The sequence below is a fragment of the Urtica dioica genome, chromosome 1 (genome assembly GCF_054948205.1).
Source record: "Urtica dioica subsp. dioica isolate 48M chromosome 1, U.dioica_male_clone48M_v1_H2, whole genome shotgun sequence".
Taxonomy (NCBI): Eukaryota; Viridiplantae; Streptophyta; class Magnoliopsida; order Rosales; family Urticaceae; genus Urtica; species Urtica dioica.
In genome coordinates this window covers 10,123,812-10,144,625 of record NC_142756.1, presented here as the reverse complement: position 1 = coordinate 10,144,625, position 20,814 = coordinate 10,123,812, and the positions used below count along the sequence as shown (strand labels likewise).

General features: G+C 39.6%; 2 protein-coding genes across 2 annotated transcripts; one reads left to right on the top strand and one right to left on the bottom strand.

Moving 5' to 3' along the window:
* Window positions 1–14,381: 14,381 nt before the first annotated feature.
* CYP718 (cytochrome P450, family 718) lies at window positions 14,382–17,566 on the top strand. Its single transcript, XM_089611209.1, has 3 exons — window positions 14,382–15,485; window positions 15,955–16,142; window positions 16,249–17,566. Exons 1-3 carry the CDS (start codon window positions 14,474–14,476, stop codon window positions 16,546–16,548), a joined length of 1,500 nt encoding a protein of 499 aa, XP_089467335.1. The 5' UTR covers window positions 14,382–14,473; the 3' UTR covers window positions 16,549–17,566.
* Window positions 17,567–17,612: 46 nt separating this feature from the next.
* Window positions 17,613–19,346, bottom strand: LOC149407118 (haloacid dehalogenase (HAD) superfamily protein). The gene is made up of 5 exons (XM_089611217.1): window positions 18,669–19,346; window positions 18,462–18,539; window positions 18,304–18,377; window positions 18,093–18,200; window positions 17,613–17,830 (listed from the first exon to the last, which is right to left on the bottom strand). The coding sequence occupies exons 1-5, from the start codon at window positions 19,315–19,317 to the stop codon at window positions 17,714–17,716; spliced, it is 1,026 nt and encodes a 341-aa protein (XP_089467343.1). The 5' UTR covers window positions 19,318–19,346; the 3' UTR covers window positions 17,613–17,713.
* Between the last annotated feature and the right edge of the window lie 1,468 nt (window positions 19,347–20,814).

The following is a 20,814-nucleotide window of genomic DNA, read 5'->3' as shown; positions in this document are numbered from 1 at the left end:
GACGTCTGGCGTCAAGATTTGGGTTGCTCTTATTCCTCGCACTTCGTCCCTCAACACTTGGAAGAGTGTCATCACGTCCATGTTGTTAGTGTTGGAATTGATCTAAGGTTTAAGAAAAAGTTTAACGCTTCGTTAAGCGGCGGAGTTTTAAAAATTTTCTTTTTTAAGTAAAACAGTTTTTACTAACCTAGACAAAGAGCAAACACATGTAAGTAAAAACTAATATGAGCATAGAAGTTTACTAACCTTTTTAGACGCTTGAACGTTGAGAAGCTTTTGGAAAAAAGTTGCAACGTTCATCTCCCCTCGCAGCACATCTCTCTTCTTTCCTCGGCAACTGGAACAACCACGAAAGTTTCTATCACTAAGTCACTCGAGAGAAAATGAATTAGTGAGTGGGCACTTTTAAACACTACAACTTAAGAACGAGTCTTGAAGTCGCAGAACTAAACACTAGGTCAAATGAGGACCTAGGTGCCAAAACAAAAAACGAAATTGACTAGAGAGAGAGAGAGAGGATCGGCCAACAATGTCTAGAGAGAGAGTCTCTCAATCTCTAACTTATGTGGAATTAGAAAAATGAGGCTCCTATTTATAGGAGAGGTCTCACCTTCAATAAGGTAGTTTCCTCTTCTATAGAATATCACATATTCATGAGCCAATTTCCTCTTTTCCTCTATGAGATACTCGGCCAAGGCAGCCTTCTAGAAAGTTTGGATTTGTTTCCTTTTTGTTCCTTTGCCTTGCCTTGACTCTATTTAGTCGAAATTCCTATTGCCTTGTATAGGAAATTTGTTTCCTCTTTTTCTTTTGGCAAGTATCTTGATACATTAATGCACAAAATATTCTCTCTTTCTTTGGGTATGTTGGGCGCCTAAACCATCTACGAAAGGCTTCTAGAAGCTTTTCTATTTGTTCATGACAACATGAAAAAGGCCCATTAAGAATTTTCAATAAAATTCTTATGAAATGAAATTAATCCACAAGGCCCAATTAAACCAACTTGGCCAAGTGGATGCATGTCATCAAATGACCATGTCAAAAAAATTTATTGACATTCATTTCATCCTATGTCTCAAAAGACAAAAATACCCTTTTGACAATTTTCGTTCTTGTTTTGACTTAGCTTCCAGTTTAACTATTCCTACTCGATGTGATTCGTGGCAGTGACCTCATGGATCCAAATGAACAAAGCTTGAGCTAAACACTTGGACTTAAAAGTTCACAAACCTTTTCCAAGTTTAGCTTAATGTCAACTGACTCCACTAAAGAGTTGACACTGAAAATCTCTCGGTTCAAATGAATTTATTTTCTACTCAAGAATTCAACCTAATTGTAATGAGTGGATCCACAGAATATTATCAGTGTTTACCCTTCATGAATATCATCAGCTAGTCGGGATTTACAAAATTACCATTTTACCCTTCTAGCTGTTATTTCCTCAACTCCTTTGTCGCTTGTGAATAAGTTAGAAACAATGTATTGACAATGAGCTAACAAGTCACATTGTTTCATCCAAAAGAGTCAAGACTCAATTTGGACACTGGCCAGTTCATTTATTCACACTCCAAGGAACAAAGCATGAGGTGATATACATTGCATTTCAGCAATCTTGTACATGAATTCCATATCTATGAGAACTTCACAAAGTTACTCATGACATTCTCTCAACTTAGTACTTCACCAATAGGCCTTGTTCGGAATCACATAGTGAGTCCGAACTCTGACTTTCTCAAATGAGAATACGTAAGGTGTGAAATGGCATGTCTCATTTCAGGATTAAGGTAAGCACGATGCAATTCATACGTAGTGACTTCGAGACATAAGAGGTTAAATGGTTTGTTCTTATCTTGTCTCTAGAAGTGCACTGGTCAATTCAGTACCTTCAGAAGATACCTAGAAGAACTATAGAGTCTCCAACTCTCAATGACCCATAACCAGACATCATAGATTCTCCTAACAATCGTACTGAGGTCAATAGTCCTTTGACCCTTAGATTGCGAATATATCGTCTTAAGCAAACTACGAAGAGTTTGTTCATGCAAATCTACATTTGTCTCTTCGTAAGTTGTTTAGTTTGTTTATGGACTAAAGACTAATGTTTTATCATAAAGCTTCAAACAGACACAGAAGAATGAATGAACGTTTTAACTTTTATTAATGAATAAGCAATTACAAGCAAGAGTCTTCATGAGACTTTATTACATCAAATGTACAATATAAATATTACAACTCTTCTTGTAGGCACCATTGACAACAAACTCCCACTTGACTCAAAGAAGATGTGTGTAGTCCTTCATGCCTAATCCCTCTCGATGTTGGTCGAAGACCTTGTTCGCTAGGGCCTTTGTGAATGGATCTGCTAGGTTGTCTACCGTTGAGATCTTCTTCACTTCCACGTCTCCGCGCTGCACGATCTCTCGAATCAAATGGTATTTCCTCTCAATATGCTTAGAGCGCTTATGGCTTCGAGGTTCCTTTGAGTTAGCGACAGCCCCACTATTATCACAATAAAGGGTCATGGGCTCGTCGACGTTTGGAACAAATTCCAAATACTTAAGGAATTTTCTAAGCCATACAGCTTCTTTGGATGCTTCACAAGCAGCCACATATTCTGCTTCCATTGTGGAGTCTGCAATGCAAGATTGCTTAATACTTCTCCACACAACAGCTCCACCATTAAGGATGATCACAGATCCCGAAGTGGATTTCCTGGAATCCTTATCCACTTGAAAATCGGAGTCGGTATATCCCGTCATAGTCAGGTCAGTACCTGAGTATGTAAGCATCAAGTTCTTAGTTCTTCGAAGATACTTAAGAACATGCTTAACAATAATCTAGTGCTCGGGTCCAGGGTTGGATTGGAAACGGCTAACTACGTCACGGCGAAACAGATGTCAGGTCTAGTGCAAAGCATAGCATACATGAGGCTTCCTACGGCAGAGGCGTAAGGAATTTTCCTCATGTCTTCAATCTCTTGTGCAGTCTTGGGAGACTGGTCCTTAGAGAGTGAGACTCCATGCCTAAAAGGTGTTCGGCCCTTCTTGGAGTCTTGCATTGAGAAGCGATCCATCACCTTATCAATATAAGATGCTTGAGAGAGCGACAGGGTCCGGTTTTTCCTATCTTGAAAGATTTGGATTCCCATAATGTACGTGGCTTCTCCTAGATCCTTCATATCGAATTGTTTTGCCAGCCAGACCTTAACCTTAGATAACTTACCCACGTCATTACCAATGAGTAGTATATCATCGACATATAGTACCAGAAACACAACTTTGCCTTCGTGTATTAACTTGTAAACACAAGGCTCATCTATTGACTGTTCAAAGCCGAAGCTCTTTACAGTTTCATCGAATCTAATATTCCATGACCTAGATGCTTGCTTTAATCCATAAATGGACTTAAGCAACTCACAAACCTTGGTCTCTTGACCTTCTTCCATGAAACCGTCTGGTTGAGCCATGTAAATGCGCTCGTCAAGATTGCCATTCAGGAAGGCTGTCTTGACATCCATTTGCCAGATCTCATAGTCGAGAGCTGCAGCTATGGATATGAGTATGCAGATGGATTTAAGCATCGCGACTGGCGAGAAGGTTTCTTCATAGTCAATCCCTTCTTGTTGGGTATAACCCTTCGCCACAATTCGTGCTTTGAACGTCTCGACGTTCCCATCAGGACCCATTTTCTTCTTGTATATCCACTTACACCCTACGGGTTTAATCCCTTCAGGAAGGTCTACAAGTTTCCAGACATTGTTGACATACATCGAGTGCATTTCAACTTTCATGGCGTCAAGCCAAAGGTTTGATTCAGAACAAGCCATCGCTTGGCTATAGGAAACAGGGTCATCCATGTCAGAGACGGCTACAAGAGAGTCTCCATAAGACATGTACCTGTCAGGCTTTTGAGTAGCCCTCCCACTACGTCTAAGTACTACTTGACGAGATTCTGATGAGTTAGGTTGTGTTTCAGTTGGGGTAAGAACAGTTCTTACAGATGAGGTAGAAGCTTCCTCACCCAACTTTTCTTCAAGCACAATTTTGCTTCTAGGTTTCGCATCCTTCATAAAGTCCTCCTCAAGGAAACGAGCATTCGTGCTAACGAAAGTCTTATCGTCCTCGGGACTATAGAAAATGAAACCTTTGGTTTCCTTTGGATATCCCACAAACAGGCACAATTCTGACCTACTAGCCAACTTGCCAGTCTTTTGCCTTAGCACATGTGCAGGGCAACCCCAAATTCGGATGTGACCCAGATTTACTTTACGGCCAGTCCATCGTTCATAAGGAGTACCAGGAACCGTTTTTGACGGAACTTGGTTCAGAATATAAGCGGTTGTTTCGAGGGCATATCCCCAAAAGGAAAGAGGGAGTGATGAGTAACTCATCATTGATCTAACCATCTCCATAAGAGTTCGGTTCCTTCTCTCTTACACTCCGTTTTGTTGAGGTGTGCCAGGTGTGGTAAGCTGAGAAGCGATACCTTCTTCTTTAAGAAAGTCATCGAACTCTCCAGACATATACTCACCATCTCGATCAGATCGAAGTGTTTTGATCACTTTGCCAGTTTGCTTTTCTACTAAAGCCCTAAAGACCTTAAATACATTAAAGGTCTCGGATTTGTGTTTGAGCAAATAGACAAAACCATATCGCGAGTAATCATCGGTGAAGGTGACGAAGTATTCGTATCCTCCACGTGCCTGTTGACTGAGCGGACCACATACATCAGAATGTACTAGTTCCAACAACTCAGTGGCTCTTCGACCCTTATCGGAGAAAGGTCGCTTAGTCATTTTTCCTTCTATGCAGGATTCACAAGTAGGTAGTGAACCTATTGCAGAGGCTTTGAGTGGACCATCCCTCACAAGTCTCTTAATCCTATCTAGACTAATGTAACCAAGTCTTAAGTGCCATAGGTGTGTTGATTTTGTTAGATCGGAGGATTCAGAAAGTTTGATCCTCTTTGGCTCCCTAATTAGATCATTATCTATTTCGGTGTCTAAAATGGAAGGTTGAGTGGGATAAATGTAAAAAACGACCATTCTTCATACATGCATCAGTGACAAAAGAATTTGAAAAAGAAATACGAATTCCATTCTTCATAAACTTTAAATAATAATCTTGCTCTAAAAGTTGAGCAACAGATATTAAGTTTTTCCCAAAGGAAGGAACATAATAAGCATTATTCAAATTTAAAGTGCGATCTTCAAAAGATAGCGTCACGGATCCCAAAGCCTTCGCAGACACCACGCTCCCATCACCCCACTTGAAGCAGAAGTCGCCATCGTCTAAGCTTTTGCTTTTCCTAAAACTAGTTAAGGAGCAGCTGGTTAGTAGCAGCGGAGTCAATAATCCACGATGATACATTATCAGCTACTAAAGAAGCTTCAGTAATAAGTATAATACCTTTTACTTTGGTTTTGAGGTAGGCAGGACAGTTCCTACGCCAGTGACCAGGCTCATTGCAGTGGTGGCATTTGTCGTTAGACTTATCCACCTTCGGAGCCTTTGGGGCCTTCTTCTTCGTTTGAACCTTAGGTTGGTTCTTCTTCTCGGCCTTGCGAGGTCTCTTCTTAGATCCAGAGGTGGAGGCAGTAGCATGTACCTCTCCTAGAGCCCTCTTTTTCTTAGTGAGTGCCTCAGCGGTTTGAAGTTCCTTCATGAGCTCGGTAACAGTGTACTCTAGCTTGTTCATGGAGTAATTCAGCTTGAAGGTATCAAAAGTTTCGGGGAGAGTTTCCAAGATCATATCTATTTTAGTCTCCCCATCAATCTCAGATCCAAGGATCTCCATTTCGTTTAGATAGCTAATGATCAGCATCATATGATCTCTAACGGGAGTCCCAGCCTTCATGCGACAGTTCATAAACTGTCGGACGGCTTGTTGCCTAGCTTGACGTCCTTGCCCTCCAAACATCTCATGGAGATTGTAGAGCATATCGGTGGCAGTTTCGTAATCACGATGTTGTTGTTGCAACACATTGTTCATTGATGCCAGAATATAGCACCTCGCAATCTCATCGGATCGAAGCCAGGCCGCCAGGGCGTCTTTTTCCTCTTGCGTCGAATCTTCATTCGTTTGAGGACAGGGGGTGGTGAGAACCCATTTGTGCTTGTCGACAGTAAGGACTATGTCGAGGTTACGTTTCCAATCGACGTAATTGTCGTCTTCGAGTTTATTCGAGGAAAGAATGGTTGAGAGAGGGTTGAGAGACATTTTGCCTATAAAAGTTGAAACAAGTTTATGATTAGTCTTTGGTTTAGGATTTAAGTTTTTAAACATTTGATAAAATCCAAAGGTGTTATAAACTAAACGATAATTTACTCCTTCGAGGGAAGGCCGCAAAAAATCTCCATTTATAAGTAAATGACACATCATTAATGCTTAGCCAAGATGTCAATACATCAATTTTGACCAGCCACATTTTAAATTGGTTTGATCACTCACATCCTTTCGCATGGCCTCGAGGGAGGATTACTTGGGATTGAGTCTAAGTGTGTAACCAACCACTTAGTCCAAAAGATTGACTTTGAAAAACAATCCGCCGAGGGGAGGTCTTGTCTCATTGTCTCACTTTCGGATTTAGCTCATTGAGCAATGATCAGTGCAAAGCGCCCTTGAGTACTCTCATTTAAGAGAGGGCCACGAGGGTGACTCTTAGTCTAGCGACAATTGCACTTTTCATTAGTATTGGGGATCGTGGGTTACAAACAACAAGTATAACCCTCCCACTTAGTTTTTGGAGTTGGTACATCGACTCTTATAAGTTCGGAAACGGTTTTCCTAGTTATAGAGTGATAGAGCGGACAACTAGAAAAGAATCCTAGATTTTCATGTTCAGAGCAGTGTTAGTGCATAAAGGCACAAGGGACATACTCGGATCTTTTCCTATTTTCTATTTCGGGAAAGTGCGTGAGGGAAATGTGAACTTCAACGCACTCGAACACTTGAAAGTTTGAGATTACACATCTTTTTATTTTTCGGCTTGTCTACAAGGAGACCTCCCACTCAAATTTTCAAGAGCATATAGATTTTGAACATATGTGATATAGATATAGTTTTGAAAACATTTTGAAAACTTATTTGATTTGGATGACAAAATATTTTCATGTTTGAAAACGAAAACGGTTTTTCAAAATTCAAACTAGTTTTGTAAAAATTCAATTTAAAATAAACTTTCAAAAAACAAAACATTTTAATCTTACACATCATGTTTATAATCATATGAAAAACGTTTTTGCTCAAGAAATTTTCCACATTAGAGTTCTATAACTCATGGTAGTGGGGCTGAAAATCCGGAATTCTAAAAAACTGGAATTTCGGAACAGCCGCGCACCTTGGAGTAAAATCGCCTTAACTGGCGGCTCTGATGTCCTTTTGACCTGAAACCGGTGGCACTGGACAGAGGACAGACAGAGCTTTAATTTGATTTAAGAATCATTAAATTTAAATTTCTGAGCAAAGAGTAATGCCACTTTTACTGCGGGTTTTACTCCAGCTCGAAGAAAAAGAAATAATTAAAGCTTGGTCCTTTTTAGGTGCGAAAAAGAATCGAGTGTAACGGAACGTTTTAGGATGTTGTTAAAGCTTTTATTTATGTTTTATTAGCAGGGTAATGACATGGTATAAAAGAAATAACGACATGCATAAAACGATTCAAGTAAATAAAAGAAACTAGCAGGACAATATAACTAGTCACAAAATTTACTTGAAATTTCTCTAACCTTTAAAACACGTTTTTCAATATAAAAAATTAAAAACTTTTAGAACTGATTCTAATGTGTTTTACTAACATCCCAAACTCATAGAAAATCAACATGATTTTTAATTTAAAGGCATGAGCAATAAATTAAAAAAAATCTAAGAAAACAATTCTAACTTATCACAAAATTAGTAAACTTTCGAAAACGATTTTCAAGCTCATATTTTTAAATACATGTACATGCATATCTTTGACCATAGCTCTGATACCATTTGTTAGAATTGATCTAGGGTTTAAGAAAAAGTTTAACGCTTCGTTAAGCGGCGAAATTTTAAAAATTTTCTTTTTCAAGTAAAACAGTTTTTACTAACCTAGACAAAGAGCAAACACATATAAATAAAAACTAATATGAGCATAGAAGTTTACTAACCTTTTTAGACGCTTGAACGTTGAGAAGCTTTTGGAAAAAGGTTGCAACGTTCGTCTCCCCTCGCAGCACGTCTCTCTTCCTTCCTCGGCAACTCGAGCAACCACGAAAGTTTCTATCACTAAATCACTCGAGAGAAAAGGAATTAGTGAGTGGGCACTTTTAAACACTACGACTTAAGAACGAGTCTTGAAGTCGCAGAGCTAAGCACTAGGTCAAATGAGGACCTAGGTGCCAAAACAAAAAACGAAATTGACTAGAGAGAGAGAGAGAGTATCGGCCAACAATGTCTAGAGAGAGAGTCTCTCAATCTCTAACTTATGTGGAATGAGAAAAATGAGAAGAATGAGACTCCTATTTATAGGAGAGGTCTCAACTTCAATAAGGTAGTTTCCTCTTCTATAGAATATCACATATTCATGAGCCAATTTCCTCTTTTCCTCTATGAGATACTCGGCCAAGGCAGCCTTCTAGAAAGCTTGGATTTGTTTCGTTTTTTGTTCCTTTGCCTTGCCTTGACTCTATTTAGTCGAAATTCCTATTGCCTTGTATAGGAAATTTGTTTCCTCTTTTTCTTTTGGCAAGTATCTTGATACATTCATGCACAAACTATTCTCTCTTTCTTTGGGTATGTTGGGCGCCTAAACCATCTACGAAAGGCTTCTAGAAGCTTTTCTATTTGTTCATGACAACATGAAAAAGGCCCATTAAGAATTTTCAATAAAATTCTTATGAAATGAAATTAATCCACAAGGCCCAATTAAACTAACTTGGCCAAGTGGATGCATGTCATCAAATGACCATGTCAAAAAAATTTATTGACATTCATTTCATCCTATGTCTCAAAAGACAAAAATACCCTTTTGACAATTTTCGTTCTTGTTTTGACTTAGCTTCCAGTTTAACTATTCCTACTCGATGTGATTCGTGGCAGTGACCTCATGGATCCAAATGAACAAAGCTTGAGCTAAACACTTGGACTTAAAAGTTCACAAACCTTTTCCAAGTTTAGCTTAATGTCAACTGACTCCACTAAAGAGTTGACACTGAAAATCTCTCGGTTCAAATGAATTTATTTTCTACTCAAGAATTCAACCTAATTGTAATGAGTGGATCCACAGAATATTATCAGTGTTTACCCTTCATGAATATCATCAGCTAGTCGGGATTTACAAAATTACCATTTTACCCTTCTAGCTGTTATTTCCTCAACTCCTTTGTCGCTTGTGAATAAGTTAGAAACAATGTATTGACAAGGAGCTAACAAGTCACATTGTTTCATCCAAAAGAGTCAAGACTCAATTTGGACACTGGCCAGTTCATTTATTCACACTCCAAGGAACAAAGCATGAAGTGATATAGATTGCATTTCAGCAATCTTGTACATGAATTCCATATCTATGAGAACTTCACAAAGTTACTCATGACATTCTCACAACTTAGTACTTCACCAATAGGCCTTGTTCGGAATCACATAGTGAGTCCGAACTCTGACTTTCTCAAATGAGAATACGTAAGGTGTGAAATGGCATGTCTCATTTCAGGATTAAGGTAAGCACGATGCAATTCATACGTAGTGACTTCGAGACATAAGAGGTTAAATGGTTTGTTCTTATCTTGTCTCTAGAAGTGCACTGGTCAATTCAGTACCTTCGGAAGATACCTAGAAGAACTATAGAGTTTCCAACTCTCAATGCCCCACAACCAGACATCATAGATTCTCCTAACAATCGTACTGAGGTCAATAGTCCTTTGACCCTTAGATTGCGAATATATCGTTTTAAGCAAACTACGAAGAGTTTGTTCATGCAAATCTACATTTGTCTCTTTGTAAGTTGTTTAGTTTGTTTATGGACTAAAGACTAATGTTTTATCATAAAGCTTCAAACAGACACAGAAGAATGAATGAACGTTTCAACTTTTATTAATGAATAAGCAATTACAAGCAAGAGTCTTCATGAGACTTTATTACATCAAATGTACAATATAAAGATTACAACTCTTCTTGTGGGCACCATTGACAACAGTTAGTGGGGGTTGCCGTGGGGGCAAGTCTCGTCATGCGCCCTCTCTCGTTAGATGCCTGGTCGAGAGGCGCGGTGTGTGGTGGAGTCGGATCAGTCGGGATCGGTCCCGTTGCCACTCGGGGGTTTGCCGGTTCGAGGGGGTGGGGATTCCATGGAATCTCTCATCGAGTGTTTAGTTGTTGCCTTTGGTCCTCTCCACGGCGGGTTTCGGGTCTCGGGTTGTGGACGCATCTTGGTGGCACGAACCTTCGAGACTCGCCACTTTTCGCCATGTCCTCTTCGTGGCCTCGGCGATCAAAGATGGGTGGACGCGATCGATCTGTTCTAGCCTCGAAGAAGGAACGAGAGCTTCGTGAGGCGGCCTGGTGGTTTCGTGGCCTTGGCTCGACCATCGTTTGGCCAGCCTCACGGCGTCGGTGATGCTCATGAACTCCTCGTGCTCTTTCAAGGTGGTTGTGGCCGATGTCTTGAATGCTCGGATCGGGGACATCATCACTTTCTCCTTGAAAAGGCTCGGGTACTTCGCCTTCAGGGTTGTTGTTGGGGACTTCGTGAGGCGGCCTGGTGGCACGAACCTTCGAGACTCGCCACTTTTCGCCATGTCCTCTTCGTGGCCTCGGCGATCAAAGATGGGTGGACGCGATCGATCTGTTCTAGCCTCGAAGAAGGAACGAGAGCTTCGTGAGGCGGCCTGGTGGTTTCGTGGCCTTGGCTCGACCATCGTTTGGCCAGCCTCACGGCGTCGGTGATGCTCATGAACTCCTCGTGCTCTTTCAAGGTGGTTGTGGCCGATGTCTTGAATGCTCGGATCGGGGACATCATCACTTTCTCCTTGAAAAGGCTCGGGTACTTCGCCTTCAGGGTTGTTGTTGGGGACTTGCTCCGAGTCTTCAATCTCCGATCCCAACGGGATATACTTTGGTGCGTCTTGTTCGTTGAAGACGTCATTGGTAAGGATGTCTTATCCTCTGAGTCTCGCGACAACGCCGGCGAGACGAAAGATACTCCTCTCGATTCGCTCAATTTGTGCGTCTTGATCACCTTGAATGGGTGCGGGGAGAGCCTCCTCTAGGGGGGCATCGTTCTCTTGGACTTGACGGGCTCGGGCCCGAGTATTGAATGCGACGCTTCCTACAGGAGGGGCGCCGCCCTCGGAAATGGCTAGGTGGCTAGCCATTTGTTGTTGGTGAGTCTTGTATTCTTCCACAGAAGAAGTGAGTTTGCCGGTGGAGAGCTCGTGGTTGTTCTCGAGATCCCCTCCTTCTAGCGCCAAAATATTAAGCCGTTTTTTTTATTCAACATTTTTCGACACGTGGTGTGCTTGGAATAGTCACGTGCCTAGTCTTGGATGGGCCCAAAATCATTATTCGAGATTCCAAAAGGCTCAAGGAAGTTTAGGTCAAGGCCCAAAACATCCGAGAGCTTCAGAAGAATCTTTGAACGTGATTTGGGAAGAGAAGTCGCTCTTCAAGGTTCCAAAGGGCTCGAGGAAGGTTAAGATAAGACTTAACGCGTCCGAGGGCTTCAGAGGATCTTGAAATCGGATAACGGGTCGATGAGATTTTCCTCTTACTAAGTGAAAATCATGAGAATTGATTTCTCAAGCTCTTGGACACTTTTAGCGAGAGAAATATAATTTGGCTTTGTTGGCCTTAGTTTGTGAGAGAAAGTGTTTGAGAGAGAGTAAATATTATCTCTTCCAATCTATATGGAAGTGAATTATTTCTCTTTCTGTGTTTTGGATCTTAAATATTGTTTGTGACAAAAATCTAGAGAGAGAGAAGTGGGAGAAATAAGCATGAGTTTTCTTAGTTTTTTCTTTCTTAGAGATAAAATGGAGTAAAGAGGTGTATTTATAGACTTTTAGAAGTGTGTTGAGGGATTTGGTGGGGCCCAGCCGAAATGGCTTCAAAAATGATGAAAAAAATGCTCTTGGGCGGGTCAAATCCCACTTGGGCGAGGAGAATTTGTAATCTGGGCGATGAGGCCCTTCATTTACGCGGATGACATCATCTGGCTGGGCTTGGTGAGAGGATGACATCATCATGTTGGAAGAAGGCTGTAGGGATGGACACTTGGCGGACGCGTGTCTTCCACGCGGGCGGAAAGGCCACACGCGAATGGGCGGCACGTGGCGAGCACATAGAGATTGGTAGGCTGGACGGATGCCAGGATTTGATCCGGAGACAATCCACTTCAGTCTTCCAACGCATACCACTAGGCTATCTGTAGCTTTTGTTCTCTTTTGGAGAAATTTAAAAAACAACTATAACTTTCGTTGTTTGTAAAATAATGGCATAACACATGTTGTGGGTGTACGTGGCTCTTTTCAGCTTTCCTGGATTGTCTTTCTTTTAATTTTTGCTTTCTGATTTTATGCATTCAGGTATGGGATTATGTGGGATTTTGTCGCTCAAATTGGCGAGATTATATTGTTTATACTCTCTCTCTCTCTCTCTCTCTCTCAATTTCTCAGATCTCTTCTTCTTCTCGCCGGCAATTTTGGCGATTCTAGCGAGGGTGACGGGAGTGAGAAGGTCAAGAAGAAGCTTGAAGTCGTTCCAACCTTGCCTCAAGCCTTAATCGCTCGCCATAAGTACAAAGACGAATGCTAAGCCGCCATTAATGAGCACATCATGTAGGTTTTTGTTCTGTCTCGTTTTTTATTCCTTCGAATAGGTTTTTTTTTGTGTTTTCTTGAATGTTATTTCAATTTTATTTCTCTGATCATTTATGTGTGAAAAAATCTAGTTATGTTTTATTTCTTTTGTATACGTGCGTTTGTGATTTTTATTTAAATTTAATGTGATCTTGTTTTACTGTGTGCAATATAATGTCTCGTACGTTTACAACGCCATGTATGCATATACTTCGACAGAGACAATGTCGAGCTCAAAGGTAGTTGTGGACGACTGTCGTCGTGAAACCCGATTATCCGCGATGAAGATAGAGAGATAGAACATATATCCTAAACCAGATTCAAATATTTTAGATCCAAAATACATTAATACATGTAAATAGTTGTAAATAATAATAAATAGCAGCTACAACATGTATGAAAAATGGTTTACTTATTTTTTTTATCTATTAATAATTTAAATTAATTTATTAATTGTCAATTTTTGAATTCTTGTATTAACAACTTACATGTTAGTAAGTTGATTTTGATAATATGAGAAAAAACTTATGTTTAAAACGTTGACTGAAAAAAATGTTCATAAAATATACATTACTAGTTGTAAATAGTTGTTAATATACAAGAGAAAAAAATTAATAACTGTAAATAGTCTTTAATATGCAATATATAAAAATCGTCAAATTTTCCCAAAATGTTACAAATATCATTTAAAAAATCAAATAACTCTGAAAAAATGTAATTACTGAATAATCAACTGATTTCTTTAGTTATGAGGAAAAAGTCAACAAACAATGTAAATAGTGAAAACGTGTATGGTGGATTTTGTTTCCTTCTTTATCGTGATTACTAATTAATGCTCATAGTAAATGATTATTATCGTGTACCGAAAATTTTGATAGGGTATTTCAATCAGTTTACGCGTGTTAATAAATGATTATTTACCAAAAACTTACTAAAGGTTGAATAAATGCTAAAACGTAAATATAAATATGACTGGACCTTTTTCTTCTCCAAAAGCAAACGCCTTCTTATGCTATTGGTCTAATGCATATTAACATAATTATTCCAATTAATCTTTAAAAGATATGAAATTGGACAAACTTACCCATTGTGTTCCCTCAGCGATAGATGAGACTATGATTGTTACTAATGCATAGTAACATAATTATTCCAATTAATCTTTCAAAGATATGAAATTGGACAAACTTACCCATTGTGTTCCCTCAGCGATTGATGAGACTATGATTGTTACTAATGCATAGTAACATAATTATTCCAATTAATCTTTAAAAGATATGATTGGACAAACTTACCCACTGTGTTCCCTCCGCGATTGATGAGACTATGATTGTTACAAATTAATATCCATGGTGATTATTAATTAATGGTTTCCAATATTGCAACAGATATAGATATATAGAAAGCACATGCAAAGAGCCTCTAACATATAATGATGTATTAATATAACAAAACGTGCATAGACATATTCAGTCAACTTTGAGCTTACGTATATCCCAGAGTGATTATGATCACTTCATAATTGAGGTGTCGGAATAATTAATATTTTTGTTTACTTTGCTTGCATTATTATCAACAAGGTCATTAAGATTTTTTTTCTTAGATATAAAGCAACAATCTCTCGCCTGATCTTACAAAACCAATATCTCAATAATATTATGAAGAACCTATCACCAATAACAATGAATTGTGAAGGAGTCACCAACATTCCCGTCTGTGTTTTCGGTCTTCTAGCCTCAACCTTGGTTTTCCTCATTATCCTCTCGAAGAAGCTTAGCCATGGAAGGACCAAGAAGCCCGTTCCACCGGGGAACATGGGGTTCCCGTGGATCGGCGAGACGTGGTATTTCTACAAAGCGCAGAAGAAAAACCGGCTGTTTGAGGACTTCATTCAGCCACGGACGTCGAAACACGGCAACGTTTTCAAGACCCATATAATGGGATCTCCGACGGTGATAGTCAACGGATCCGATGCCAACAGATTCGTTCTCTCCAACGAGTTCAAGACTGTGATAAGCTCGTGGCCCTCGGCCGCGGTCCAGCTCATGGGGAGAGACTCGATCATGGAGAAGCAAGGCGAGCAACACCGCTGTCTCAGAGGGCTCATCAGCTCGACTTTCGGCCCCGTAGGGCTCAACGCCTTGGTCCCCAAGATATGTCGATCCGTTGGGCTTCATCTAGGGCAGCATTGGGAAGGGAATCCAGATGAGGATCGGATCATCAGCCTATATCGCTCGGCCAAGACGATGAGCTTCACCATCGTGTTCGAGTGCTTGCTCGGGATCGAAGTGAAGCCGGGGGTTTTGGAGACTTTCGAGAGGGTTTTGGAGGGGGTTTTTGCGCCGCCGATCGGGTTTCCTGGGACGAAATTCTCGAGGGCGAAGAAGGCGAGGAAAGAGATCGAGAGGCTGATCGTGGAGGTGGTGAGGGAGAAGGAAAGGGTGATATTATCGGAGGGAATTATGAGAGGAGCAAAAGAAGAAGGAGAAGAAGGGATGTTGCTTTCGAGGCTGGTGGAAGGGATGGTTCGGGGAGAGATAAGCGAGACAGAGGTTGTGGACAATATCGTTCTTCTCGTTTTCGCAGCACACGACACCACTTCTTTCGCCATTGCCATGACCTTCAAGATGTTGTCTCAGCACCCCAATTGCCATGCCCTCCTACTTCAAGGTGTGTCAAATATTCTTCTGGTTATGCTAAGCACTGAAAATGTGTAAAAATGGGACATTTTTTAACCTTTTTTTTTTTTGTTCTTTTTTCATTATGCCCAAATTTTCCTTAAATATAAGCCTTCTGAAAAACATTCAAATAATTATTAAAATATTCGGTGCGTAACAGTTTAGTCTCTACACAGAGTTCATGTATCAGGCAGAAGACTATTTAGTTTTAGTGATTAAAATGTCACTTGTATAATAGGCTAGTTATTGAAAATGCTTTCTTCTTAAGCTGGAGCTGGAAATCTGTCGATATATGATTTGCAATGGATTTGCTTGATATTATGCGTATATTTTACCTTTTTTTTTTTGGGCGGAGTGATAACATATCAGTTGTTATTGCCGTTAAATGCATATAACTCTAGAACTCTTTTGAAGACTTGCATTGCCGTTAAATTTCTTTTTCTTTTCTTTACCTCTTGCAGAACACGTTGATTTGATGAGAGAAAAGAGACCCGGAGAGACACTGACTTTGGACGACATAAAGAAGATGACGTACAGCTGGCAAGTCGCGCGGGAGAGCATGAGGCTCTTCCCACCGATCTTCGGCTCTTTCCGAAAAGCCATCGTCGACATCGACTACCAAGGTTTCACCATCCCAAAAGGCTGGAAGGTAAAAGAAAAACAGTTTTCTTGCATCCCAAGAAACAACCTGATGTGGCTGACCAGAACTAAATAATAATAAAAAAAATAATCATATTCTCTGATGGTTTTCGCAGGTACTTTGGACAGCTTACGGGACCCATTACAACGCGGAGTATTTTGCAGATCCGATGAGTTTCAAGCCAAGCAGGTTTGACGAGCCGGTCCCGCCTTACGCGTTCCTTCCTTTCGGGGGCGGGCCTAGGGTTTGTGCCGGGTATCAACTGGCTAAGTTGACCATACTCATCTTTCTACACTTTGTAGTCACAAGGTATGACTGGTCTCTCATCCAACCTGATGAGACCATCACTGTTGACCCTCTTCCATTTCCGACCCATGGAATGCCTATCAAAATATCCCCCAAAACCGTGACTTGATCAAGTGAAAAGAAGAGAATCAAAGAAAGCTCTCATACGTATGTGTTGGCATTTGTTCTATTTTCGTGTATATTTGTAGCTCAATCAGTTCGTAGAGTCAAGTCTGTCATGGAAGCTAGCATTCTTTTGTAAAATGGGGGTGATTTTTGAATTTTCTTTATGAAATTCTATTTCATCAGTTTGATGAGGCTCATTAAAGTTTTGGCTTTTCAAGATCTTACACAGCCATGAAGTACATGTGTTAGACAGTGATCAAAATGGTATCTTTGCAGATTAGCTTTCGATCAAGCCATAGTAATACCGCACAAGTCTAGCTACGCATTAATCATAGATGAGAAACCTGTTATCAATTTCACAGCTTAGATTTGACCTTCCATTTGACTCATTAATCATAGATGAGAAACCTGTTATCTTTACAGACTCATTGAAGTTCCAAAAGATTCAGAACTATTACCGACTTTAATAAAGTAAATGGGAACGAGAATGACCCTCAAACCATGCTTAGGCGCCATGTAAAAATACCTAATCTTGACATCGAAAATAACAAAGATAAAAAATGTCAAGATTGACCTTTTTTAAAAAAAATCCCCCATGAATACTCAGATGTTGTCTTGACAGTTGAATTATGTATTATTATAACATTGGACACATGAGGAAAGAAAAAGAAATGAGAAATAAACAGAGACGGATTCGATTTCAAGGTCAACAACTTTGTAAGCTTTTTGTGATACCATATTTAGGAAAAAACAAAACTCGGTCTAACTTTGTTTGATTAGGTAGAGGAAGGAACCAAACTCTACCAAATTAGATGGAGACTTTTTTGGTTAGAAGATACTCAAAGAAAGTGGTCAAGTAAGAGAGAATTAGGAAATGAAATTTCATGAGAACTCTCTAGGCACAGTTGGATCAGATTTTATATTCCGAGGTCATGAAGCTTCATTGTGGATTTCAATTAAATTTCTATTTCACTTAATTAACTAATTGGAGGCGTGGACTGTTAGTTTTTGATTTCCGACCAACTCTCCATCAAGCTCCTGCTTTAAGATTTAGCATAGTCAAACTCGGCAAAAAAAAAACTTATATTCCTTTCTTCGTAAATCAGAAGAATGACAGAGCCGAAGAATCATTTTCTGATTCCTAAAAGAATACAAGCTTTTCCACTTTCTCACCCGATTCGTGAGTCAATTACACATTGACTGGCATCTGGCAATAGCTTGTGAGCCGTTGGATTCAACCCTTTCGAAGACCAGCATTTCACGATGGCCTTCTCTAGTTTCCTAACCTGCAATTCATTATATCGGAATCATAAGTGAACGATGAATAGGCATAGATACTCATAGATAGCAGATGAATAATAAGCAATAAAACCACTCCCCGGATAATGCTAAATCTGTTGAATTGATCACACCCATTTATGGTATTCAGTTCACTTTCAGTATCCCAAAAAGATTGACATTCCATCAAATGATGACTCGATAACATCTACGGTTTTAAAAGCACGAGCAAGAAAAGGAATGGAAAAACGCCGAAAGAGAATAACCAACCTGCCTAACGATGAATGGCTCTTCAGCGAGAGTAAGAGGCTCGGTTAGTACAGTCAGAAAACCGTTCATATTGCCGTACACAATGTCCGTTAAAGGCCGATCGCCCACCTGTTAAAAAAAGACAATAATGAAGAAAAAACCCAATAAAGACAATAACCAGAAGAGCCTCTTCGAGAGCTCTTACGAAAACGACAAAACACATCTGACATACCATAACAAGCTGAGACGCATCGCACCCAAAGTGCTTCTCGATTTCCTCGGCTGTCCCAGCCGGTTTCTTCACTCCTACAATATTAACAATTACGACTATCTGACGCATAATAATAAATGCCAAAAACAACTGACAAGAAGAGAACAAGAGACACTCACTGTGCCGTATCACTTTGATACCGATCGCACTCTCCAACGCCCTGGCCTTCGAGCCATCGTGATCGTATTCAAACAGCCCTAATGAAAAGCCACATATTGACACCACATAAGCAAAAAGTTCATGCCTGTGAGGTCGAGAGTTCAAATAGCACAAATTCTGAAATAGCTTCTTGTAATTTGTGTTTTTTTTTTTATTTTTCATTGTACCGGCGGAGTTGCTGAAGACGGCGATGTTGGGCCCGAAAACGGCCTTGCACTGCTCCAGCGACGGAGAAAGTGGGCCCCACAACCGGAGCGAATAAGGAGCGGTGATCGTGTTGTCCTTGTCGAACACAACGCCCTCGAAACCTCTCCGTCTGAGCTCACTCCAATCCACGTGGCTTATGTCCCTGACCGACACGTGTGGAAGAGCCAAGCTCCGGTCCTTCAGCACCACCCTCACCGAGCACATAATCGCGCCGGAGTTGAACCTCTGCCCTAGCGCCGCTTTGAAATCTGCCCACCACATGTTCGCGAAAAGTCCCCTTCTCTTCTCCAACCCTCGCTCTCCCTCGTCGCCCTCTTCGCCGCGATTCTGGGGTTCCAGGCTCCGATTATCAGAGGTTTCGGAGCGATCGTAGGAGAAAAAGTGAAGGATAAGGCGGTAATTCGGATATAGGTCGGTTTCGGTGATTTTGCCGTTGGCTCGGCGTTGCTCTTTGCTGCGACTGTGTGTTTGAGAGTGAGTGGTGGTAGCTCTAAAGTGGATTTGAGTGTTCTTGGAAAAGGATTTGTTGAATCTAAGGTTTGTGGTCGTCAGATTGGTACCGTTTACAAAACACCAGTAAGATAATGGAGGACTAGTTATCGTCTGCATTGCTTAATTTTTTTTTTTTTTTTTTTTTTTTTTTTGCTTTGCTTCATGGAAAGTAACTAGCACAGTATTTTTTTTTTTTAATCATTTTTTTAGGGCATTTAAAAAAAAACAATTAAAAGACTTTTCATTAGATAACTTGTAAAATACTCATAAATACATACATCAAATACCAATTCACAAGAAACGTAAGACTTTAAATTGAATACGATTCAAAACTAGAATGCATTGATCGCACATTATGTGTATTCAATTTTACATACTATATTTAGAATAACTTCATAACTTGTTTAATAAACTGTACAAGATTAATGGATGAATCCAAACATCCGAGACACAGGTCACCTGCAACGTAAAAAGACGTCTGAGTACTTGTACGGTTAAACCTCGAGTAGAAAAACTCGAAAGACGACAAATACACTTTTGGGACATAAACCCACAATTGACATGCGGAAACACAAAACTAAAATGAGTTTGTTTATTTTGTTCATACATTGTTAAAAAAATAAAACAAATAGAGAAAAGATTTAATCTTGATTTAAATATAAAAAAAAGGATTAATTATAACTAAAGATAACTAAATATCAATACTAGTCAGTAGTTGGGGATATTAAAAAAATATCACTTTTTAAGTTTATATTTCAAAAATAACTGATATTACAAATACTTTTAAAAATAGCTGTTTTTCAAACGGTAAACAATTATTTTCCTTCTAAATTAAATTGTAAATGATAAATAAAGTTAAATAAAGTCAAAAGCAATAAAAATTTTTAAAAAAATTGTAAACATCAAGAAAAATTATGTGACTATTTACAACATAAAAAAGCTATTGTTGCAATAAAGTTTTAAATATACTACTTTCGCAACGACATACAAAAACGGCTACTAGAAGCAATTTCCATTTTGGTAGTTAGACTTATACTTGGAGACCTTTGAGGTCGAGTAGCTGACTGCTAATTTCAAGCCAGGCCCATTCCAGTTCGATCACCTACTAAGTAGGTCTTGTAGCTGTGGTGGGAATTATCACGGGGTCTATTTTGAAATTATTTGGCAATGAAAGAAATAATTCATTACTTCTATAAACTATTGTTAGTTTTGATCTCTTTTGAATGCATGAAATTATCAGCCCATAAGTGCACTTTAACATGGTAAACATGTCAAAATTAATGATGTCTTTCAACACATTTTAAACAATAATTTCTCATTCATCTTAACTCCGATTTTGGCAAATAAATAACCGATCGTATACCTCTCACAACGATGAATAAGAATCAGTAAAAACATTCCAGTTTCGATGACTAGATCCCACAAAGAAATTTCCACAAATTAGCCAATAACTTGATATTAACTTCTCTTTAATATCAATAAATACACAATTTTCCAACATACCAAAGATTCAGCCTCACCCCTATCCCTCTTCGAGGCCAGTTTTGTCACGGCGGAAAGAGCTACACTTGCCGTTGAAATTTGGAATCGGACTTAGAAGAGCTTATAGATGAA